Source organism: Acinonyx jubatus, chromosome C1 (genome assembly GCF_027475565.1).
Source record: "Acinonyx jubatus isolate Ajub_Pintada_27869175 chromosome C1, VMU_Ajub_asm_v1.0, whole genome shotgun sequence".
Taxonomy (NCBI): domain Eukaryota; kingdom Metazoa; phylum Chordata; class Mammalia; order Carnivora; family Felidae; genus Acinonyx; species Acinonyx jubatus.
In genome coordinates, this window is record NC_069381.1 from 129,369,907 (window position 1) to 129,397,031 (window position 27,125).

The 27,125-nt window shown below is 35.9% G+C and overlaps 1 protein-coding gene across 3 annotated transcripts in view; it reads right to left on the bottom strand.

Annotated features, from left to right (window-relative positions):
* LRP1B (LDL receptor related protein 1B) overlaps window positions 1-27,125 on the bottom strand; it is a 1,862,224-nt gene that overhangs the window by 36,874 nt on the left and 1,798,225 nt on the right. For 2 of the 3 annotated variants that reach the window (XM_053214983.1, XM_053214982.1), the window contains exons 85-87: window positions 6,239-6,413; window positions 1,005-1,109; window positions 24-137 (exon numbers count right to left, since the gene is read on the bottom strand). In XM_053214983.1, coding sequence (XP_053070958.1) covers window positions 24-137; window positions 1,005-1,109; window positions 6,239-6,413 — 394 coding nt within the window. The remainder of the gene's footprint in view (window positions 1-23; window positions 138-1,004; window positions 1,110-6,238; window positions 6,414-27,125) is intronic. The other variant, XM_053214984.1, reaches the window with a different exon arrangement.

A 27,125-nucleotide genomic window follows, 5' to 3' on the forward strand; every position in this document is an offset into this window, starting at 1 on the left:
GGTAAGTGGAAGGTTAAACCTACTTGCATCTCGGCTCATTAAACGCAGTTAAAGTGCAAATCCCCTCATTCTGACAGTAGTGATCACAAGGGTTCTCTTTCTGGTCACAGCGCTGACTTTTAAACCCCACAGAGCATCTGCAGAATTTCAGTAAAATACAGCTAAATAAAGCGGCTGACTTTTTTTCTAAATATGTTTCAAGTTCATTTCATACAGAGATAGTAACATATGAATCAAACTTTGTCAAGTAAGTCCATTTCTCTTTCATTCACACTCATCACATGCTACTCTGACAAGGTGGGGACAGATCGTGGATATGGATCATATGTGGGCATTATCCTTCTAGTCAAGCAGTGATCAAAGAAAACTCAAAATAGAAACCACATAAGTGAAATGGTTTTATTTCAAGTTGTCCATTCTGGACTGTCAGGTATTTAAGAGGGAAAATATTAAATTCTAGATTTTTCTCACGAGCAGAGAATCTCCCAATACTTTCTAAATGTTTAGAAACCCAGATTCAAGTTAATGTACTCCAAAGGAGACAGGGGCTTAATAGGTTTACATAATACAACACTCTAAACCTGATATAAACATCAAATAACACCATTATACATTTGAAAAAATACCACAGTTTCTTTTTAAAAGGATAGCTGTAAATACCAAGTATACATAAATATGATTATGTCTGGGTTTCACATATCTAAATAAGGTCAATGAAATTAGAATAATTTTACCTGGCATTTCCAAGTTCAAAGATCTATGAATGTCTTCAATGGGTATGATGCTAAGAACTGAATGAGCTCTTCCTTATGAAATCACTAGCAAATTGATGAAGGAGGAGATTCTGTAGTACATGAGCCAATGAGGGACAATACTTGATCAGAGATGTCCGTGAAACATTCATTTAAAATGTATTACCCCAAGAGAGGAGAACAATAGAGGAAGGATTCCATGTACACACAAAGTCATACTATAACAAGCCCACAAAGTTATATAATACTCACAGACACACAGGTACATTTGTCTCAGGGTCCAGCTGGCATGTGCCACCATTGTAACAGTAGCCATCACATAACTGACAGCTAGAGGCAATCTTTCCATTACTGCAGCTGCAGCAACAAAGGAAAAAAGAAACCTCATTGTTAGTGGCATCATTATTGTCGAAAGCTGACATAAACTCTCTGCAGATAAGAATATTCATCATAGAGAAGTAATGGAGTGTGCCTGGCTAAAAGTAAGTTTTCAGAAAGACAGACTTCCTGGAGGCAAAGATTTTTTTTTTTTAACAAAATGATAACAATTTTTTTTCTTTTGGTAATTTTTAAATTTTCAACCCACTTGCTTAATATAAAATTTTAATATAGTTAGAGATATGTGTAAAAAAATATGCTCTAATGTCTATCACTTACACTGCAGGGAGACATCAGCATTTGTATCTTATTCCCTTTTCATTTAACTAGGGTTTGGTGACATCGGTGTGAATTACAAACCACATGATCAAATATTCTGGAAGCAAATGCTTCAGCTATCTGTTGTAAACTGGAAAATCTGGTCCAAAAACACTGTTAAGAGTTTCAGATTCCAGATTTTGTAAGAAAGTATAAGATTATCCGGTAGTCGCCTTTTCTCTTCGATTATGTACTGTAATTAAAGTCAATGTTTTTATTCTAACACACACACACACACACACACACACACACACACAAGATCATGGGCAGTTCATTGTAAAAATAGAAATGTTATAGGAACAATACATAATTTGGCAATAGGGTAAGGAGGTAGGTTTTCTTATGGAAGCAATTCTAATTTACAGCACATTATCTGTCTGAGATAAGAATAAACACCATGGTTATTACTACATGGAAAACAAAAACAAAAACAAACAAACAAAAAAAACCCAAGCTCAGTTAAAATAGGAAAAATACAGAAATTTCTTATTTGCTGTGTTATATTTTTATCTAAATAAATACTACTAGATTGGACACTGAAAATTGTTGGGGGGACAGACAAAAGTGCACAGTCATTCCAAATTATCATCGGGTCTCTTGAATGAGAAGTAGGGTAATAGATTCATACAAGCCTTGGCCCAAATCAGAATTACAACAGATCGTGCCACTATTCTGATTATAAGACCATGTTGGCACTAGGTGCTATGAAGCAATCAGTGGTGTCACAATAAATCTGGACATAAGCATGACACATAAATCAGTTGCAATATCACTGATCACTTTGACAGTCTCCACGATGGATTTCTATTGTGTTACACCCATCAAAGAGTATCCATCCATCCATCGGTTGGATGCCTGAAATGATTACTTGGTGGTCCTGGTTAATTTATTCTGTGAATATTTATTTTATGGCAGGTAGGTGATAAGGATGCAGGAAATCCACCACACAGCTTATTACTTTCCCAGGTGTTTAATTTAAAGATGTTTTTTAAGAGCCTAGATTTTAAAATCACATTTCTTTTCAAGATGAACAGAAGCAATGAGTCAACTATGTACTGGATATAAAATGGAAATATGTGAATGTAGAACCAAACATGGAGAGGAAGCAGTTTAAAGTTTACAAGACTTAACAGAGAATGCCTTTATAATCTATAGGCATGTAAATATGGACACAAAGTGAGTCAAGTATACATTTAACAGTATTGGTATCTGATAGGTTTAACGGATCTGTGAGAATGTTCCTTGCCCTCAATCTCAGCCTCATTGAAAATCAAAGAGCAGAAAGTTATAGTTTCTGTTCTATCAAAAGGACAATGTCAAAGTGAAAAAAATAGCTCATTATCCATTAAAGAATTTCTGAGAAAAAAAGATAACTATACACCAAATATCAGCTTTTAAAGATAAAAATATCCTACTCATTGCTTTTAAACTCCTTCTTTCAAGAGTTATAAAAGATGTTGCCTCTTTCTCTTTCTAAAGGTTTTGTTTGAATCCTAAATTGAAGACAGAAATTTGTATATATTTCAAATATAAAGTAAAAATTACTCAAATCATTATAATGCATCAGAGTTCAGCTCATATTTTAACATGGGTTTTCATCATTTTATTTCTTAGAGGCAAGTGTGACACACACACACACACACACACACACACACAGAGTTTGTGATACATCACTTTCCAAAAGTTAATTACCAGTTGTCCAGTACGGAGAAAAAATTCCCATAACAACTGACATTGCAAAGGTATTATTTAGGCTATTCAAAATTATGATCGAGTCTTTCTTCATCAATATTTACTTAGATTTCCACATAAGAGAAAAATATACAATTAGCTCCATTTTTAAAGAATATACTTATTATCCTTGACAGAGTATTTATTCTAGTTGACAGCTCATAGACTGTGTGTTAGAAACACACCTGACTATTTGGAATCACATGAATACATGGAGGCTTCAATTTTCCTATTTATGTAAAAGATTTACTTTAACTCAGTTGTGGCTTTGTTTTGGTATCAGTTATTTAGCTATGTGACAGAAATTCTAGCACCACTGTAAACTTCATTTAATGCCAAGAAGAAAAGTATCATAAAAATGAAAACAAACTTGTCTAATAAGTTTCAGACTACCCAATCTTGTTTGTATTATCATGCTTAGATGTTATACAGCCTATATGACCAAATATTATACTCCTGGTTTTAAACTTCCACTGTCTGCTCGTTGTCAGTAACTCTTATTTATCCATCTGACACATACTTTTCCAAAAGGATCTTTTATGAGTCAAGAACTACAATGTTGGATCTCCACAGCCAAGTCAGGATATGAGGCTCTGGTGTTTCTAGCTTGGTGAAGTCAATTTCCTCTGTATAGTAGGCTGTATTGAGAGCCTAAAGAGTCTGCCCTTCTTTCTTCACATGGGACCTCCCCCTTGTAATGGAAATGGTGTGTGTATCTCTTCTTGAGCTTTTTCAAGGTAAAGTGGGAAGGAAATTGCAACTCATATCCTGTCTTAGATAAGAGTCTATTATTTCCTGTGTGAATGGAATGGAGTTGTAAGCAAGACCCTAGAGTGCTTTTTTTTTAAAAAATATTTTTAATGTCTTTATTTATTTTTGAGAGACAGAGAGTGAGCAGGGAAGGGGCAGAGAGAGAGAGAGAGAGAGAGAGAGAGAGAGAATCTGAAGCAGGCTCCAGGCCTCTGAGCTGTCAGCACAGATCCTGACGTGGGGCTCAAACTCACAAGCTGTGAGATCATGACCTGAGCTGAAGTCAGATGCTTAACTAACAGAGCCACCCAGACTCCCCTAGAGTGCATTTCTGATGCAGTGCGCTGGACATTAAGAAAAACGTACAGGGGCGCCTGGGTGGCGCAGTCGGTTGGGCGTCCGACTTCAGCCAGGTCACGATCTCGCGGTCCGTGAGTTCGAGCCCCGCGTCGGGCTCTGGGCTGATGGCTCAGAGCCTGGAGCCTGTTTCAGATTCTGTGTCTCCCTCTCTCTTTGCCCCTCCCCCGTTCATGCTCTGTCTCTCTCTGTCCCAAAAATAAATAAACGTTGAAGAAAAACGTACACCCGCTAATGGAAACAAAGTTCTGTCATGATAAAGTTTCATCACAAAGAGCTGATGAGCTTACTGAGCAAACATGATTTTGGTAGTTTATATGAAAATGCATTTGCTTTTATATACTTATCAAAGGCACATATTTATAATTAGTCATATTTTCAATTACTTTACTTAAAAAATAATGTACTTTCAAATGACCCAATTTGAGGGTTTGAGTAAATGTCATTCATAATTATAACACAAATCATTAGAGTAAATTCTAAAATGAGAGTAAATAAAAAAGAAAAAAACTGTCGATGCTGTCTGTAATAAAATTTTATTGGGCCTTGTTTGGCAGAGCGACATAACTCAGGCCTGGCACCCTCGCAGAGCTGTCTCGGTGGAAGCCACAGCATGAACACTTTACAGCACGCTTTCCATCTCATATTCTCATTTATTATACTCCTAACCAAGGCAAGCGATAAAGTCCAGTGCTTTAAAGGCTCTTCTTTTAAGAGGTTGTTGAAAGAAGCTCAGAGTAAGGACTGATCTTTAACCTCAGTGGCATAAACTTGTTTCACGATAGAAACTGAATGGCATTGCCCTCTAGCTGCCATGATCTCTTTTCTTTTTTAATTTTTTTAGTGTTTATTCTTTGAGAGAGAGAGAGAGAGAGAGAGAGAGAGAGAGAGAACGAACCAGGGAGGGGCAGAGAGAGAGGAGACACAGAATCTGAAGCAGGCTCCAGGCTCTGAGCTGTTATGATAGTACAGAGCCCTATCCGGTGCCCGAACCCACCGACCGTGATATCATGACCTGAGCTGAAGTTGGATGCTTAACTGACTGAGTCACCCAGGCGCCCCTCTTTCTCTCTTCCTTTCTTTCTTCCTTTCCTTCTTCCCTTCTTTCTTTTCTTTTCTTCTTTTTCTTTCTTTCTTTTTCTTTCTTTCTTTCTTTCTTTCTTTCTTTCTTTCTTTCTTTTCTTTCTCCCTTCTTTTTCTTTCTTTCTTTCTTCTTTCTTTCTTTCTTTCTTTCTTTCTTTCTTTCTTTCTTTCCTTTCTCCTTCCTTCCTTCCTTCCTTCCTTCCTTCCTTCCTTCCTCTCTTTCTTTTCTTCTTTTTTTTTAAATTCTGTTTTCCATTCTCTTGATCTTAAAGCCAAAGGGCAAAAGGCAATGTAACCAAAGTCTAACTTGGAAATTTTTATTATAGTTACCTCTTAGGGAACATTATTACTTCTACTTATTTTGGACTATAATGTTTAAAGTCAAATTAAAAACCTAAATTAAAAAATGTATTTCCATTAGACAAGTCTTTTGCTCCTCCCCCGCAGGCACATTTTCTAACAACAGAAAAGTAAACACTTACTATAAATGATAATAATGAAACAAAAGCCTCAGCTCTTCTAATTTAGGGATACTGCATATAGATTTTTCAAGGTATGTTGCATCTCACTATTTCTTGCTTACTATTAGGAATATTCTATATATATAATAATCTGACCACATCATTACATGAGTACATGATGAATTCTCATGTTCCCCAGCTGCACAAAATAGGCGTTGAATAAGTTCAGTCAATTGGGATGAACTGAATTTTATCTACAACCAAAAACAAACAAACAGACAAAGATGAAATGATCACTAAAAGAATTTTAGGATAAAAATAATTTACATTATTTTCATGTTTATTGTTGAACTGCTACATCCTTTTGGGTTCAAATGCTTTTATAAATTAAGCTGGATGTTCACTTACTTGCAAAATATATCTTCACTGTCTTTATTTATAATGCAGTGGCCCCCATGGCACCTTATACATTTGTCAACCTCACATTTTGGACCTTCATAGCGTGTTGGACAGACGCATTCAACACTTCCATCATCCCCGATGGTACAGGATTCAGAATTCACACAGTAGTGGTGACAAACATCTAGGCAGAACGCACACCAGAGAAAAAGAAATTATACTATATGATTTTTTTCAGTCACAATACATGTTACCATTTCATTTAATATTTAAAAACAGTCAATCCTTAAAGAAATACAAAAATAAGTAAATTAATGAAAACATCTAAATATAAAAAAAATGGTTAATAATAAGTAGAGTAGCTTACAAAATCACTTTGTAATTACATGTAACTAGAATTCTTTAATAATGCTACTGATTTCTCTTTTTGCAAGTCACGCATCATTTCATCTGGCTAAAAAAAAAATGTTGAGTTACACTGATATAATGCTAACTGAGAAACTCTTTTGGTTCTGAATGTTAAAGTTTAAGCTAATAAGTTTCCTTCATTTCCTTCTAATGGGCACTATAACTATTCTGAAATGAGCAGAAATACTCAAGATTTCTTTAAGCATCATTTGTTGTTTCCTTTCCTTGTACTTCTTTTCATCTCGAGAACAGGGCAGTGTCTGGTGGGTGGGGGACCCAGCCTCTGCATCAGCCCTTTGTGTGGTGTGAAGAAGTCACCCTCTACACACAGCAGAACAGGCCCAGTATTTTCGAATGCCCTGGCAGGTGAGCAAACACAGAGATGTGCCTCTCATGGAACATCAAGAGAAAAGTGAACTGGGAAACTGATCCATCATGGGTAAGGAGTAAACAAAAGTTTAGGCTATTGTTTCCTTCCTCGTTTAGAGCCTGACTTCCCAGTCAGAGGGAAAACCTCAACAGAGTGTGAGGCTTTTGTTTTAAAACATCTTTCCTAATGAACATTATAGATAATTTTCTCAACTACAAAAGAAGATTTCTTCAAATATTGCTATACCTAGTGTATGTAATAAAACAAAAACAATTTAATGATACAATAACCAATCTATCTTTGTAATTAGACATTCTGCCTCAGTCTTTTGAAAAGCAAGTATATATGTGTGTTTATATGTGAATATAATTTATAACATTCAAAATATTGAAATTCATAATACAATAATCTTAGGCAAAAGAACTTGATTAGATCTACCTCACACTTTGTGTTTAGAAGCTGCAATTTCCTTTTAGCTATCTAATTGTGAAGCGATGTTAAATGAGATTAGCTGTGATAAAAATCTCAATTTATAAACTTTAACCTGCTGTACGACAGTTATAGTAGGTGAAGAAAATTAAAACATAATTTATAACTCTCATGTTTGTATATTTAGCCCTTTATTAAATCAGACAGAAATTAAATTTATTGACAGGCTTGCTTCATATTTATGGAAATTTATTTCAAGCATTCTTCTGCTTGCTGTTGCATTATGCCAAGTACCCTCACTGAGATTCAATGCTTAAGCCTATTCACATGGTTTTGGCTATATTTAAGAAAAGTAGCATTTTGAAAAGGTGAGAAACTTGAAGATCTAAGAACTAAGTCAGTGTTAGTGGTATCTGTCCATGATGATGTCTGTTTGCAGTTATTGGCTTGGCAGTTATAGTATGCACCATCACACATTCTGTTTTTGTTTATGAAGAATGTATGCTCTGCAGTCTATATGATGATCTCTCCTATTCAAGGCAGAAATCTCTAAAGAACAACTCTCATTAGTTCAGATTGTTCAGCACCTCTTACTGATAGAGAGCTCCTTTCAGATCATTCCCCAACTGCTTCCAATGTCACCCTTTGATCCTGGTTCAGTTATCTGATGGGACATAGAAGTTAGTTGATGTAGCCTAACAAGATCAACATGTTATGTCTTATCCATAGTGGGTAGCTAATCAAAATCAGGTAGGTAACTTATTTGCAAATGCAAATTCCAGTGCTCATCCCTGTCACCACTGCCCACCCATGCCTAGATTCTAATTCATAAATCTGAAATGGGGCCCAGGTGATTCCCATGGAACTGGTTGAGGACCTAGAATCTGGGAACTAGGGAACACATAAGAAATAACACAGAGACAAATTTTACTGATTAGCAAAGCGACTACATTAATACTTGCAAAAGGATTCAATTTACCTAAAATAGTTTATTTCTCAACTAAGTATGTGAGCGCTACTAAAAATGTAATTTTTAATCTAAACTTTTGGACCATTTCATTTTTATAACCACATTACTGAGAAGACATGAGGAAGTAGAAAATAATGGATTAACATTTTGATGGTTGCTGATTGCCCTATAGTACACTGTAGTAAGGAACAGTTCTCACTTGCCTCTAGTGGTAAAGGGCAAAGTTAAATACTTACTTATAACTTACTAACTATAAGTAATTTTGGTACATAAATTAAATCTGTCTTAGACTAAGATTAAAAAGATGTGATAATATACACAACTCACTGGTGTTCAAGAGAATACAAATAAATACCTCAAAGAAATACCATTGAACTCCCACCAAATTGACAATCAATAACAGGAAATCTCATACACTACTAGTAGAAATATAAATTGATTCAATTGATTTGGAAAACAAAGACAGTATCTACTAAATTTGAACATACCCACACCTTATGACCTAACATTTGCACTAAATATATATCAAAGAGGAAGGCATGCATATGTGCATAAAAAATACATATATATAATAAGCATAGTGACCTTTTTAGAAATAGGCCCTAACTACAAATAATCCAAACGTTCATTGCAAGAAGAAAGGATAAACTGTGGTTCACTCATACAATGAAATATACCTATATATATATATATATATATATATATGTGTGTGTGTGTGTGTGTGTGTGTGTACATACACACACACATAATAGACAAATAAAAAATGAAAGCAGTACAGCCTATAAGGAACAAAATTGATGAATCTCACAAAAACAATGAGAGAAAAAAGCTGGACACAAAAATATACACACTATTTTTTTTTCTATAAAATTAGAAAGGCCAAACTAATCTAGGGTTTTAGAAGTCAAAAAGGACTTATCTTTGGAGAGAAGGGAAGGGACAGTGATTAAGAACATCAAGTTACATCTGAGGTACCAGTAATGTTTATTCTTGACCTGGATGTTGGTTTATGCTGGTTTGTACACCTGGTGATAATTTACTGAACTGTAAACTTGTGATTTAAAAATTTTCTATTTTTATTATGCTTCAATAAAAAGATTTTTTCTAATCTAATGGCACATAAGCTACATGTAGAATATTTTAAAAATTCTGGTTAATTTGCTAACAAGGCTAAATAGGTTTTCTCTTTATAAACACTTCTTTTCAAAGAAATTCATGGTCTACTTTTTATGCTTTAAGGAAAATTCTCTAACCTTTAATGCTTTCAATATTTTTTCCTAGCATGTCAGATGCACATTATTCAATGCAGTTGACTGGCCTCATGGCATAAAAGTTCAATCCAAAGAATGTAAAAGAAATATTTGCTTAAGATAAAATTTTGAAATAAGCAGATAATAGAATTTGCACTTTAATAAATAATTCTAAATTGCATGCTGTTAAGCCATACCAGTTTTTCCTTCTAAAATAGGCAGAAATCATTTTAGACTCAGAACCCTTTCTCTACAGATATTCAAATGGAAGACATTTCATTTTCCCCACTTCACATGTTTCATACTTGATGCTATGTTGAAATTCAGGCAGAGTTGCTCACTATACTCCGACCCTGCCAGAGTTGCTCCCGATGCCTTTCTATGAAAATGTTCTATCTCTCACTCTTAGGCTTCAGATGTGGGGCATGTAGAAGTTGCTGGAGTTCTGGGTTCAGCTGGATTATTTTCTACACCACAATTAGGATTCTAGGGCCCAAAATATTCACTCTCTTTGCATGCATATTGTCCCTCTCCTCTTCTCTCCTCTCCTCTCTTCTCTCCTCTCTCCTCCCCTCCCTCCTCCCTCGCCCTTCTCTCTTCTTTCTCTTCTCTTCTCTTCTCTTCTCTTCTCTTCTCTTCTCTTCTCTCTCTTCTCTTCCCCCCTCCCCACCCCTGCCCTTCCCTTCTCTCTCTCTCTCTTTCGCTCTCTCGCTCTTTCTCTCTGTCTTAAAGACTTTCCTATTTACTCAATTCTAACTCTAGGATTCCTAAACACAGGAGAATGTAACTTTATTTAATAGGAGTTCACGTTCTAATTATCTAATTAGAGTAACTTTATTTAATAGGAGTTCACGTTCTAATTATCTCAGTATACGGCAACAGTGTATAAGTCATTGGAGAACCACCTAATTTCTCTCTCATTGTCTTCTCAGTTCCAACCCACTTTGAATTATAAGCACCTATGCAAAACCTGAATAAATGTGTAGAGTATTTTCACCAGTGTCACCTCTCTATACACTCCCAAATAATTACTACACACTCATATTTAAATTCTAAGCCTCTCTTCAGGTATTTACTTAATAAAAATAATACTTCATTAGCACTTCCCAATCCAGCAGAAATTTAGCAAAGTATGAAGAATGGTATATCAGAAGGCTCCTGAGCAGGCTCCCTTGGTATGCACTTGCTCGCTTTGTTTCTAAGGATTCCACCCTGACCTAATAAGCTCTGAAATGAGCAGAAAAGTTTAGCATTTCCTGAAAGAACACTTTTCTTATCCCAGAGCACTAAAAAATAGTTACCGCATGGGGCTTACCACTTTAAGCACCAAAAATGCTCTAAAACCATTTTGAAAGTCATCTTTCTGTAAAATAGATATACATTTTCTTAAGTAACATTTATTAATATATATTTTTAAAGATTCTGTTTTTAGGTAATTTCTATACCCAACGTGGGACTCGAACTTACAACACCTACATTAAGAGTCGTGTGTTCTACAGAATGAGCCAGCCAGGTGCCCCATAATATTTCAATATTTTTAATGATCCTGTGCACTATGGCTCTTAATTATTCCTACAAACCTACAAATTATTCCTACAAATTATTCCTTACCCTTGAGAAGTTATATAGCCTTCTGCTTGTTTTTTTTTCATATTCAGCTTTGACTAAGTGACTTGTTACTGATCATGAGGCAGTAGGAAAGTCTAAATAAAAACCTAATGATTCCTATCAGAGAAAAAAAGAGGTAGAGATATTGCTGATGGGTTAACACCAAGGTGTACAGCAAAGGGACTGTCTTCTAATTTCTAACACAGATCCACACACACACACACACACCCTTCTCCCCCCAAAACCATCTGTTTTCCCCCAAATTTAAATTTGGCTTAATAGTTATTGGAAATAAAGTAAAAAATGTGGTAGAGGAAAAGAAGACAAGTTAAAAGAAATGTAAGTGAGAGAACGCTCTCACTTTGTTGGAGGGCATGAAATGGGGAAGAAACCAAATGTTAAAGATGAAAAAGTCTAGCCAGATGAACCAGTAAGCATTCAGAGAGAACAGTTTGAATTTATGGACAGGAAGGCTGGTAGAACAATATGGTTGATTCTGTTTTAAACAACATGAGTAATTTAACCATGACAATAAAATGTAAGTGGAGGATCCATAGTTGATTATTTGCTGAGGAACATGCATCTGCCTAATTGTATACTGGGAGCTGCAGGAAGAGGACAGAAATACGAGAAAGGCCACCAGGTCTCTGAGAGCTGACAACCCAATTGAAAGGTTAAGACAAGAAAAAAGGAACCAAAACTGATCTGAAGAATATCTGCTGTGGCAAGAGAGTGTAAATACGACTACCAACAAAATCTTCCTTCTTATGAAAGCTTCCACCTCATAAGGTTTACTCATTTTACTGACCTGAATGGCATAACAATTGATATGTTCCACATATGATAAAAAGGAGCAATAATGAAATGTAATTAATCTGTGCTAAGAAAGTAGAGATTACCATGAAATTATATAATAACACTTTATATTCACAATATAAAATTGTTATAACCTCTGTAGGGTAATTACACTAAGAACTGCACAGTAGCACTAAACACAATCATGTAATCTAAAGGACAACGATGGATATATAATTACAGCGTATTCATATGGTAATTAGGTGAATAGTAACTGGAGAATAAGTGAGTGGCTATTTTCTGCAACAGAAATAAAATAATTTTCAAGGGATACCATTATTGCACTCTTTCTCTTTCCTTTTCAAGCAACCAGAAATATAAGGAAATACTTCTTCCTTTAATCTTTTTTAGAGAATCTTAATAGACTGCATAAAAATATGAGTCGTATGGTTATATATACAAGTTTATGAATATTCATGGTGAGCCAGATGTCTATAAAATCTCTAGCTGCATTTAACTTCTTTCCCAAATATTTCTTTCTATTGAAAAGTAATTGCCAAGACTATTTAGCCATTAACTCATATTTGCAACTGGGCTATTCACATTGTAATAGTTAGTGGAGTGTGAAATTTATTTAAAGGAAACAAAACCAACATTAAATACCACCTAAACAGAAGCTGAAGATAGGAAGAATAATGCAGAAATTAGAAAGTCTTTAATTGGTAATACAGACAGTCATATAGGGGAGACTATATTATACAATTACATGTATATACATCAATTGTTCTACCTCACTTAATTTTGACCTGGTTTTAAAAAAATACGTGAATTGGCTTTAAGATTCATAATTTAAGTAAGCAGTTGGTAATTTAGGACTGCACATACAACATCAGCAACAGCAATAAACCAGAAGGTAGGGCTGTATTACTTTCACAAAGAAGACTAGGTAGAATTATCCACAGTGTATATCCCCAGGCATTCTACAACTGAGCTCAAGTTTCAGTGCAATTCACACTCCACCTTCACTGATATTTAATTGCATCCCAGGAGCAGTAGGTTCTATGAATTTTGTTAATATCTTCCCTACAAGGAGGTTTACAGCAGCTTCTATGTATGTATAAAATGTGGAAGACAGCCAACAATGGTATTTTATAAACTTTTGATGAATACTTATGCTAGGCTGACATAATAAGAAAAAGAAACAAAATCATTGGCTAGAACATGAAGGATTTGGAGGTTAAATTCAGTCAAATTTAACCAATACAAATTTATCCAATACACCCATCGATCATCTGTGAACAGAGACAGTATTACTAAACGTGTCTAAGATTATATCACGATTCCCTCCTCCCCCACCTGTCCTCAACAATGCCCTGTATAGCATCAAGGCCAACTAGAGCCTGTTTTGAATTAAACGACGGGAATGATGATTATGATGATGATAAATACTCGATTGTAGCTGTCTTCTACATGGAGCTCATCTCTTTGTCGTAGTGTCATGCATTATATGGTATTATTCTCATTTTATAGGTAAGTAAACTGAGGCACAAGGAGGATAAGCACCTTGCCAAGGTCATACAACAATAAGTGGGAGAACAGAATTTCAAAGCCAAATAAGCTTAATTGTAAAGAGTAAACTCTTATTTTTTTCTTATTTAATAATTCGTATATTTGCTCAGTAGAAAACACACACGCACACACAAACCTCTGGAGAGTAATTTTAAATATCTTCGGTGTTCTCTTTCCCTTATATGTATCTAAAATTAAGAGAGTCCCCATCTACATAGATATCTGGGGGTCTCACCATCAGGCAGACTGATAAAGGGCCCTGTAACAGCAAGAGCAGCAGGCCCAGGAAAGCTTACTTGGTACCACCACAAGCTGCAATATCAGAGCTCAGGAATTCAAGCCGGACTCCCACAGCTCATCCACATGTTCACATTTCACGCATCATTCTCAGCTTCCCACCCAACCTCAGTTGGATTTTTGCCTCTCCAGCCACCGATCATTAGTTTACAGCCCTAGATTCTCTTCTTTGAAGGAAACTCCATGTGATCTCTTCATTTTCAAGAAGGATCAACTCTGGGTCCCTCCACACAAATAGGAAGCCAAAATGACAGCCAAGAAATCATAAACTAAGGCATGTCTGAAGTGCTAACATTTACTGACATCTAATTTAAGATGAAAACATTTATAAGGATTCTGGAAAGGCTCTAAGATTCTTAAATATATTAATAAGAATGATTGTGGCCATTCCTTCTCTGAAGTCGGTTTTTCATATAGCACAGTTTAGGAGGCAGAAGACATAAAGTAACTTGTTTAAATTTGCTTAGAATTTATGATTGTTATCTTTGAAGGCTTATGTAATGAAACAGAAAAACAGATTTAAGAAATATTAAAGTTGTTCTTTTTTACAGTCCTCAAATGTTTTACATAACCTAAGATATTTTAATAATTAAACTTATTGCATAGTCCTAAATATATCTTCCAATTTCAGAGCCGAGTTTAATAAAGTAGGCAAACATTGAATCCAGGTATGCCAATTAAATATTCACTAGGGAAAAAATGTGTGCAAAACTCTGATTAGAGCTGATAAATTTTCATCAGGAAAGCGTGTCTAAGAAAATTAGCATTTTCTAATTTATTACTAAAAATAGAAATAGATCCCAAATATTTCTATAGAGAACACTGAAAAATTTAAAAGAATAAAATCCATTCTGAGCAAACACTGCCATCTCTGAGTATCCAGGTAAAAGGAAAATGTAAAATTCAGAAAGCCAAGTTATCAAACTGTTGATTTAAGCGAGACATGTGGGGCGAGATTTTGAAAGTAGCACCAATAAATCTTTGACAGATTGCTGTTTCAAAATGTGTATTAACAATGATAGCATCAATCATTTTAGTAATAGTCAAAAATTAACTCCTAAAACTATTATGGCAATATTTTTTTAAATATCAGAGAAGCCTTTATAACTTTTGTTTATAAATCATGTTCTGGGTTGAGTGTTCCTCTCTTTTTAAAGCAATCCAGCCATAAAAGGTTTTAGCAAGTAATTATTTCTGGGTTGAGTGTTCTTCTATTTTTAAAAGAATCCAGCTATAAAAGGTTTAGCAAGTAACTATTTATAAAGTGGTAGAGTCATTTGAGACTTGAAAGCAAGCTGACTTGCAGATGACAGCTACATGTGATTTTATAAGATGAGGCTAACAAAAACCAAATAAGTGAATAAGCAGAAGATGGCTTAAAAAACAATGAGAATGAAGCATGCTCCTATAAGGTGGGACATCTTTGACCATAAATAAGCCATTTACCACATTCAGTCCCTGATTTCTTCATTAAGGCATGGAATATGTATTAAGTAAGGTGTAAGTAATTTCAACCTGTTAAAATTTATCAACATCTACCATGTCAATAGTATCTATTGGGTTAATATTGCTTATGCCCTCAGAATTCTCATGCTTTGATAGAACACTCAGGGCTAACATGTTTCAGAAAAAAAATCAAGAACAATAAAATATTTCGCTAATCAGCACATGGAAATATTTTTTAAAAAGAAAATTCAGAACACAAAGTAATAACTCATTTTTAGAAAACTGGAAAGGGTCTCATGGAGGTGAAGAATGCTGGACAGGAGGTAATCATGGAAAAGATCTTCTCAGATGGTAGTACCATGAACAAAATTATCCTCCCCATGCTGTAGCCTGAGGGAATGTCCTGGATCATTATCCTGGGATAAAATGAGGTCACCCTAGAAAAACTTATGTAGTTCCTTCGTGCATACATCTCTCCCTTCTCTCTTTCATTCTTCCATCCTTATTTTCTTCCTTCTTCCAAGCTACTCACTTCACATGTAAATGTCAAAGTAAGGATTTCTGATATACTTAAATGTGACCTCCTTTCTAGTTTTTCTTCTATATGTTATTTTGCAAAATACATAATATATATGTACTTCTCTCTATCAATATATTGATATTAATATAGATAGAGAAAGGTTTCTACACTAGTGTGATAGCAGGAAGAAAAATAATGGATTATATAGAAGTGATTACTAATTAATCAGAGTTCACTAAAACACTGAGAAAGTCACTTTGATAAAGGTCACTTGGGGGCGCCTGGGTGGCGCAGTTGGTAAAGCGTCCGACTTCAGCCAGGTCACGATCTCGCGGTCCGTGAGTTCGAGCCCCGCGTCCGTGAGCTCGAGCCCTGCGTCCGTGAGTTCGAGCCCCGCGTCAGGCTTTGGGCTGATGGCTCAGAGCCTGGAGCCTGTTTCCGATTCTGTGTCTCCCTCTCTCTCTGCCCCTCCCCCGTTCATGCTTTGTCTCTCCCTGTCCCAAAAATAAATAAACGTTGAAAAAAAAATTAAAAAAAAAAAAAAAAGAAAAGGTCACTTGGGAGACTAATATGTAGCACACTGTAAAAGATTTTTGCTGGTCAAATGTGCAAGTTTCCTACTATTGATATAAAATAATCAGCTCTCTACTGAGACCCGTAATAATTCCAAGGTTATAGAAAATCACTTTAATTTCATTATTAGTAGCATTTAACCTTTAACATGATTAGAAGTATGCATTGAATTGCTGTGATTAGTTAGTAACATAATTTAATCCAAGATCCTTTTTGTTTACAAAGTATTGTTCTTCCACAACATCCTTAAGATAAAGATGAGATAAAATCATTACTCTTTTATGCACACAGTGTAGTAAAAGGTACTGTAGCAAGAAACTTTTGATTCAGGAACAAATGTGTTTTCTTTCTGTAGCCCCCTGACTTTTCTCTCCATTGGGACACTATTTAGGTTCTTAATTTGCCATGCATTTATCACCACCTGACATCAAACATGTTTGTGCATTATTTATAAATACTACAGTACACCATGAATGCAGTTTTCAGTTTATTCATGACTAAATCCTAAGCTTCAGTGGCTGGCATATATTAGATGCTCTATTAATATTTGTTGAATTACAAACTGAATGATCATTGGAAAGCAGGGCACTTCAGAAGACAGAGAACAAGAGGCATACTGCTGACTTTTGTTTTTTTTTTTTTTTTAGTTTTAAAACCCCAAATGCAGTTATAAATAGGTGACAGATGAAAGAGGAGAATCAGATGGCAAAGACAGACGTCATCAAGTCCCAGTTAAAGGGCCCCTGGAAATTTGGTCCTTGCATGAAACACTCAGCTGCTACATCAAAGAAGCAATTACTAGACACTCTAGGCTGCCATGTGAAAGAAGGATGTGACCTGCCAACTTCTCTGAAAGGGGACATTCTGTAGAATTAGACTAAACTTTTCAGCTTCCAGTAGGTTTCACTTTGTAGTCAGAAACTAATCTGAGTTTGGAAGTATACCTATGCAAGAAATTATTTTCTTCAGTGGTCTGATCTACTTACTTTCATGGAATATATAATTCCATTCTGCACTTAGGATCATTTCAGAAATTATTTAAAAAAAAACATCTGAAACCATATTCATGTAGGCCATAAAATTAATAAATCTTTTTTATATAGAGGCCTGCTCATGTGGGCCATTTGGAATACATCTATTTTTTATTACCCAAATTATATATTACCTAAATATATATAACCTTTAAACACATATTATAACATATTTTAATTACATATTATAAATGATAGGCACTCAGAATATCTATTAAAGTGAAAATTTTATAGGTGCCTAGGTGGTTCAGTTGGTTAAACATCCAACTCTTGGTTTCAGTTCAGATCACAATCTCACAGTTGGTGGGTTTGAGCCCTGAATTGGGCTCTGGGCTGACAGCATAGAGACTCCTTAGGAATCTCTCTTTTTCTCTTTGTGTCTCCTTCATGCTCTCACTTTCTCTCTCTAAATAAATCAATTTTAAAAAATTAAAATTTTTAAAAAGGCATTTGATTTTAAAATTTGCAGAGGACTTTACCTCACTTGAAACTTCCAACTTTGAGAAGCAGATAGTTTTAATTATTATCATTATTTATTTTATAAACCATGTGAGTGTCAACTATGATAATGAAAATAATCTGAAATCCAAAGTTGTAGAATACTATTTGTAACTCTACAGATTTCTACTTTATATACTTTTAAATGGTCTGAAAAAAAATTTTTTTAATTCCCTATTATCACCTCTAAAAATTTCTTCCTCACATCAGGATTACAGCTTGACAGATTCCAGAAAAGAGAACTTAGAGAGTATTTTCAGTGAAGATCCAGAAACCTACTGAAATTAAATTATATTTTATGTATTTGTTTTATTTGGGCAAGACACTATTAAAAGAATCAGAAGCCTATACTAAGAAGTATCTACACTAAGAAGTAAGTAACAGGAAATCTGGAGTTGAAAAATTCTAGCTTACTTATTTGTGGTCTGGAAGGTACCATGGAAGTGTCATGAGTTCTTGGACTCAGACAATAATTTAGTAGTTAGTTAAATAAGGTGTCATTCATTACATGGTCACACCATACCAATTTGTTCATTTCTGCCACTATGTTGATTATTTATATAAATTGGTTTTTAAGAAAAGCTTGCTCTCAGATTATTACAATATAGATTTTTCTCATTTCTAAAAACTAATAAAGTACAAGTTATTTCATCAAACTGTGAATTAAATCATATTGTTACCAAGGATTTAGTCATGGATATACAAGTGATAATGTAAATCTAAAAATTCAAATTCAGTTACTTGACTTTTGAATTAATCTTCTAGTACTATTCTGAATCAAGTCAAATCAATCTATTTCTCAAAGTGTCTTATACTTAAGATGTATCTGATTCTCTGGTGGCAACCCTCAATAAATGTGTTTTTTTTCCTCCTAATAGTTAATTTTCATATAATTATCATTTATATACTGAAAAATCTCCTTTTATTTAACTTTTGTTCTTTATTGTTACTTCATCTGTTGGAAAATTATGGATTTTAAAACATATTTATTTATTGAAATCAAACTTGTAATTATATTTTTCATTCATGAGAATAATGCTGAACAAATAAACACTATTATTAATGCACTGTTTTGATTAAAACAGAAGTCTCTTCTTTATCTGATGGGTTACATAATCCTAAGGTAAATTACAAATCCACCCATCTTTCTCTGGCCTTTTGCACTCTGGGACTCAAAAGCTATGAGTTTGGCTATATTCTAAAAGAGCTTATGGGAAGATGGCAGCGTAGGAGACACTGGGCTCACCGCATCCTGCTGACCACTTAGATTCCACCCACATCTGCCTAAATAACCCAGAAAACCACCAGAAGACTAGCAGAACGACTCTCCGGAGCCAAGCATAGACGAGAAGCCCACGGATGAGGGTAGGAAGGGCGAAGAGGCAGTGTGTGCTACATGGACTGGTGGGAGGGAGCCGGGCGGTGGAGGGGCAGCCCGCCCACCAAGGCAGAGCCCCCGAGTCTGACTTGGAAAAGCAGAGGGGCTGGACGGAGTGTGTTCTGACAGCCAGCAGGACTTAACATGTGGAATGTTGTAAGTCAACAGCTCTGCTCCGAGAGCGGGAGGGATAGAGGGAGAGTCATTGGGCCCCAGAAGACAGAGCTCAGCTTGGCGGGGAACAAAGGCCCTGGCCAGTGCCATCTCTCTCACCCATTCCCCAGCCAAAATCCCAAATGGGACCAGTTCCCGTGAGGGAACTTGCTTGCACTGCGCAAACACCTAACACTGTACTTCTGCGGATACATCCCTCTGATGGGTCTGCATCCCTCCTAGTGATGGAGCCGCAGGGCCCCCCAGAAGTGGACCACTGAAGGCAAAGCTAGCTGAGCCTGCCCTTCCCGCCCCTGTGCACCTTGCAGATCCACCCCAGCTCATACGCCAGATCCCACAGAAGCAGCACCACAAGCCTGGCAGTGTGCCAGTAGCCCAGACAGGGCCCATACCACTCCACAGTGAGTCCTGCCCCTGGGAGAGGGGAAGGTAAGGTACACACCAGTCTGATTGTGGCCCCAGCGGTGGGATGGGGGCAGACATCAGGTCTGACTGTGGCCCCGCCCACCAACACAAGTTACTCCAGACAGCACAGGGGAAGAGCCCTGCAGTTCTGTGCCACTCCAGGGACTATCCAAAATGATGAAACAGAAGAATTCTCCGCAGAAGAAACTCCAGGAAGTAGCGACAGCTAACCAACTGATGAAAAACAATTTAAGCAATATAACAAAATGAATTTAAAATAATAGTCATAAAATTAATCGCTGGGCTTGAAAAAAGTATAGAGGACAGCAGAGAATCTATTGCTACAGAGATCAAGGGACTAAGAAACAGTCAGGAGGAGCTAAAAAAATGCTATAAATGAGGTGCAAAATAACATGGAGGCGACCACAGCTTGGATTGAAGAGGCAGAAGAGAGAAGAGGTGAAATAGAAGATAAAATTATGGAAAAAGAGGAAGCTGAGAAAAAGAGAGATAAAAAAATCCAAGAGGATGAGGGGAGAATTAGAGAACTAAGTGACAGAATTAAATGCAGTAACATATGCATAATTGGGATTCCAGAGGAGGAACAGAGAGGGAAAGGTGCTGAAGGTGTACTTGAAGAAATCATAGCTGAGAACTTCCCTGATCTGGGGAGGGAAAAAGGCATTGAAATCCAAGAGGCACATAGAACTCCCTTCAGACATAACTTGAATTGATAAAGAGATAAAGGATAAAGGATAAAGAGAAAATTCTGAAAGCAGCTAGGGATAAACATGCTCTAACATATGAAGGGAGACTGATAAGACTAGTGATGGGTTTATCTACTGAAACCTGGCAGCCAGAAAGGAATGGCAGGAAATCTTCAATGTGATAAACAGAAAAAACATGCAGCCGAGAACCCTTTATCCAGCAAGTCTATCATTTAGAATAGAAGGAGAGATAAAGGTCTTCCCAAACAAACAAAAACTGAAGGAATTCCTCACCACTAAACCAGCCCTACAAGAGATCCTAAGGGGGATCCTGTAAGACAAGGTACCAGAGACATTGCTACAAGCATGAAACCTACAGACATCACAATGACTCCAAACCCATATCTTTCAATAATAACACTGAATGTAAATGGATGAAATGCTCCAACCAAAAGACACAGGGTATCGGAATGGATAAAACAACAAGACCCATCTATTTGCTGTCTACAAGAGACTAATTTTAGACCTGAGGACACCTTCATATTGAAAGATGGAGAACTATCTATCATGCTACTGGAAGTCAAAAGAAAGCTGGAGTAGCCATGCTTATATCAGACAAACTAGATTTAAATTAAAGGTTGTAACAAGAGATGAAGAACGGCATTATATAATAATTACAGGGTCTATCCATCAGGAAGAGCTAACAATTACAAATGTCTATGCGTCAAATACAGGAGCCCTCAAATATATAAAACAATCACCAACATAAGCAACCTTATTGATAAGAATGTGGTAATTGCAGGAGACTTTAATACTTCACTTACAACAAAGGAGGTCATCCAGACACAGGATCAATAAAGAAACAAGGGCCATGAATGATACATTGGATCAGATGGACTTGACAGATATATTTAGAACTCTGCATCCCAAAGCAACAGAATATACTTTCTTCTCGAGTGCACATGGAACATTCTCCAAGATAGATCATATACTGGGTCACAAAACAGCCCTTCATAAGTATACAAGAATTGAGATCATACCATGCATACTTTCAGACCACAATGCTATGAAGCTTGAAATCAACCACAGGAAAAAGTCTGGAAAACCTCCAAAAGCATGGAGGTTAAAGAACACCCTACTAAAGAATGAATGGGTCAACCAGGCAACTAGAGAAGAAATTAAAAAAATATATGGAAACAAATGAAAATGAAAATACAACAATCCAAATGCTTTGGGATGCAGCGAAGGCAGTCCTGAGAGGAAAATACATAGTCAAGGCCTATCTCAAGAAACAAGAAAAATCCCCAATACAAAATCTAATAGCATACCTAAAGGAAATAGAAGCAGAACAGCAAAGACAGCCTAACCCAGCAGAAGAAGAGAAATAATAAAGATCAGAGTAGAAATAAACAATATAGAATCTAAAAAAAAACTGTAGAGCAGATCAACGAAACCAAGAGTTGGTTTTTTGAAAAAATAAACAAAATTGATAAACCTCTAGCCAGGCTTCTCAAAAAGAAAAGGGAGAGGACCCAGATAGATAAAATCATGAATGAAAATGGAATTATTACAACCAATCCCTCAGAAATACAAGCTATTATCAGGGAATACTGTGAAAAATCATATGCCAACAAACTGGACAACCTGGAAGAAATGGACAAATTCCTAAACACTCACACACTCCCAAAACTCAAACAGGGAGAAATAGAAAGTTTGAACAGACCTATAACCAGTGAAGAAACTGAATCAGTTACAAAAAATCTCCCAACAAATAAGAGTCCAGAACCAGATGGCTTCCCAGGGGAATTCTACCAGGCATGTAAAACAGAAATAATACCTATCCTTATCAAGCTTTGCCAAAAAATAGAAAGGGATGGAAAACTTACAGACTCATTCTAGGAAGCCAGCATTACTTTGATTCCTAAACCAGACAGACATCCAGAAAAAAAAGAGAATTAAAGGCCAATATCCCTGATGAATATGGATGCAAAAATTCTCAATAAGATACTACCAAATCGAATTCAACAGCATAGAAAAAGAATGATTCACCATGATCAAGTGGGATTCATTCCTGGGATGCAGGGCTCATTCAACATTCGTAAATCAATCAATGTGATACATCACATTAATAAAAGAAAAGATAAGAACCATATGATCCTGTCAATCGATGCAGAAAAAGCATTTGACAAAATTCAGCATCCTTTGTTAATAAAAACCCTCGAGAACGTCGGGATAGAAGGAACATACTTAAACATCATAAAAGCCATTTATGAAAAGCCCACAGCTAATATCATCCTCAATGGGGAAAAACTGAGGGCTTTCTCCCTGAGATCAGGAACACAACAGGGATGTCCAGTCTCACCACTGTTGTTTAACATAGTGTTGGAAGTTCTAGCATCAGCAATCAGACAACAAAAGGAAATCAAAGGCATCAAAATTGGCAAAGATAAAGTCAAGCTTTCGCTTTTTGCAGATGACATGATATTATACATGGAAAATCCGATAGACTCCACCAAAAGTCTGCTAGAACTGATACATTAATTCAGCAAAGTCACAGGACACAAAATCAATGTACAAAAATCAGTTGCATTCTTATACACTAATAATGAAGCAAGAGAAAGACAAATAAAGAAACTGGTCCCATTCTTAATTGCCCCAAGAAGCATAAAATACCTAGGGATAAATCTAGCCAAAGATATAAAAGATCTGTATGCTGAAAACTATAGAAAGCTTATGAAGAAAATTGAAGAAGACATAAAGAAATGGAAAAACATTCCATGCTCATGGAATGGAGGAATAAATATTGTTAAAATGTCAATACTACCCAAAGCTATCTACAGATTCAATGCAATCCCAATCAAATTGCACCAGCATTCTTCTTGAAGCTAGAACAAGCAATTGTAAAATTTGTATGGAACCATAAAAGGCCCCGAATCGCCAAAGTAATTTTGAAGAAGAAGACCAAAGCAGGAGGCATCACAATCCCAGACGTTAGCCACTACTACAAAGCTGTCATCATCAAGACAGCATGGTATCGGCACAAAAACAGACACATAGACTAATGGAATAGAATAGAAATACCAGAACTAGACCCACAAAAGTATGGCCAACTAATCTTTGACAAAGCAGGAAAGAATATCCAATGGAAAAAAGACAGTCTCTTTAACAAATGGTGCTGGGAGAACTGGACGGCAACATGCAGAAGGATGAAACTAGACCACTTTCTTACACCATTCACAAAAACAAACTCAAAAGGATAAAGGACCTGAATGTGAGACAGGAAACCATCAAAACCTTAGAGGAGAAATCAGGAAAAAACCTCTCTGACCTCAGCCGCAGCAATTTCTTACTTGACACATCTCCAAGGGCAAGGGAATTAAAAGCTAAAATGAACTATTGGGACCTCATGAAAATAAAAACTTCTGCACTGCAAAGGAAACAATCAAAACTAACAGGCAACCAACAGAATGGGAAAAGATATTTGCAAATGACATATCAGACAAAGGGCTAGTATCCAAAATCTATAAAGAGCTCACCAAACTCCACGCCCGAAAAACAAATAATCCAGTGAAGAAATGGGCAGACAACATGAATAGCCACTTCTCTAAAGAAGACATCAGGATGGCCAACAGGCACATGAAAAGATGCTCAATGTCGCTCCTCATCAGGGAAATACAAATCAAAAACACACTCAGATATCACCTCACTTCCGTCAGAGTGGCTAAAATGAACAAATCAGGAGATTATAGATGCTGGAGAGGATGTGGAGAAACAGGAACCCTCTTGCACTATTGGTGGCAATGCAAACTGGTGCAGCCACTCTGGAAAACGGTGTGGAGATTCCTCAAAAAATTAAAAATAGACCTACCCTATGACCCAGCAATAGCACTGCTAGGAATTGACCCAAGGGATATAGGGGTGTTGATGCATAGGGGCACTTGTACCCCAATGTTTAAAGCAGCACTCTCAACAATAGGCAAATTATGGAAAGAGCCTCAATGTCCATCAACTGACGAATGGATAAAGAAATTGTGGTTTATATACAGAATGGAATACTACATGGCAATGAGAAAGAATGAAATATGGCCCTTTGTAGCAACGTGGATGGAACTGGAGAGTGTGATGCTAAGTGAAATAAGTCATACAGAGAAAGACAGATACCATATGTTTTCACTCTTAGGTGGATCATGAGAAACTTAACAGAAGTCTATGGGGGAGGGAAAGAAAAAAAAAAAAAGAGGTTAGAGAGGAAGAGAGCCAAAGCATAAGAGACTCTTAAAAACTGAGAACAAACTGAGGGTTGATGGGGGGTGGGGGGGGGGTGATGCGTATTGAGGAGGGCACCTTTTGGGATGAGCACTGGGTGTTGTATGGAAACCAATTTGACAATAAATTTCATGTTAAAAAATAAAAAAAACAAAAGTAAATAAAAAATCTGTCAAGTAAAAAAACAAACAAAACCCCCAAAACTATAAGATTTGGGGACTTTTATTTTTCACCTTGAGAACCAATGATGGCACACTAGTTTTTTGCCATTTTTATCAATAATTAAGATGAATACAAATTTTTTCTAGCCTAGTATTTACTACCAAAAGAGGTCTATTTTTGCATTAAACTGAGTAATCACAATACCAGCTTATAGTGATGAAATCTTTAATAGTAAAAACCATGATTATCATGTTAACTATAGATAGGAATCTTATTTTGTTTTCTTCTTTTAGAGTATTTAAAGATTCCTGGGGTGACTGGGTGGCTCAGTTGGTTATACGTCTGACTCTTGATTTTGGCTCAATCCATGATCTCATGGTTCATGAGATCGAATCCCACACTGGGTTCTGTGCTGACAGCACAGAAACTGCTTGAGATTCTCACTCCCCCTCTCTCTCTGTCCTTCCCCCACTCATTCTTTATCTCTCTCTCTCTTTCTCTCTCTCTCTCTGCCTCTCTGTCTCTCAAAATAAATACAAATTATTAAAGGATTTAAAGATTTCTGACTCATAGCATTTTTTTCAAAATATGTCAGTTGACATTCCAAATCTGTTATAAATAATGTGTTTTAAATTTACTCTTAAATCTACATTTAAATTCATTGTTTTAAATGTTTTGTTAGCAAATGCATTTAACTAGAAACAATTTGCTTGGTTTGAGGTACGCCTCAAGTAAATGTTTTGTTCAATCTGTATCTCTATCTGTGCATGATTTGTGTAATATATTATTTTCAAGTACACAATTCTATTTGCAGATAATTATTTATGAATCCATTTATTTTACCTAACATCAGGTACAGCAGAATCACAATCACGGACAGCTTCTGTTCATAAAAAGCCTGCCTGCCTGCCTTCTTTGCCTCCCTCCAACCTTTCCTCCCTTCCCTTCCTCCCTACCTCCCTTCTTTTCTTCCTTTTTGAGGGTTCCCAATTGGGCATGTTCAGTTTAATTCAATATAAATCCCTCTGTAGACACTTAGTAACCATTACGTGTGTGTGACATGTTATTTTCAACCTTTCAATAAGCAGCTTTGAGGCTGCGTTTCATTATCTTTCATATTATTTTGTAATAAAATTCTTCCTTAAGTTGGAAAAAGAAGGGTAAATACTTATCAGTAGCTCTAATATAGCATAAAAGTAGAAGATTAAACTATCTAAACTTGGCCTGATTACTGGGTGAAGAATACTGTTTTAAGAGTATTGTGAGATTAGAGTTGTCTCAAAATCAAATGAACCCAGCATAGAAAAAGTTACTGCTATGTTGCCAGAAAAAGCAATTAAGCATTCTTAAATAAAAGATTTTTTTAAATAATAGTTACTGAAATTATTAAACATAATTAGTAATATACCAAGTCTAAGTTACATGGCATAGAGATAAAAGTTTATCCATAGTTCACTTTACAAACATGTTATTGGAATTTGAAACAATTGCATAAAACAATAATGGTATGCTTCTTAAGAACATGAAATAAAGTCCATTTCTGATCTGTGATCCTTTTTGACTATGGAAGTTTAAGTGCAGCTGTGTCTGGCTTTTAATCTACAAAGATATGCCACTGGTTTTTTTATTCACCAAAAATTATGGGGCAAGTATCTTCAAAGAGCCTTTATACTGATAAATCCCCAATGCCTCAAATAATAAATAATACCCATAAGTGTTCAATATAATCTGTTGAATAAATTAATTTTAATAATCAGAACATGTACTTTGACTCACATATGACATAATATCTGCTTGGAAAAAATTACCTCAGTTTCCAATAAATTCTTTTTTATATATGCACATCATCCCTAAATCTTTTCCCTCTTATTATTTTTATATTTCCAAATGATGGCATAACAGTAATAGTAAATATCTGTTTTTGAATAATTCCAGTTTTATACTAGGTAAAATTATCTTCAGTAATATTTCTCTAATTCTGACAACTTCCTCTAAACCATGCAGAGTAAGACAATAAAATTATTACATTACCCTACCCTA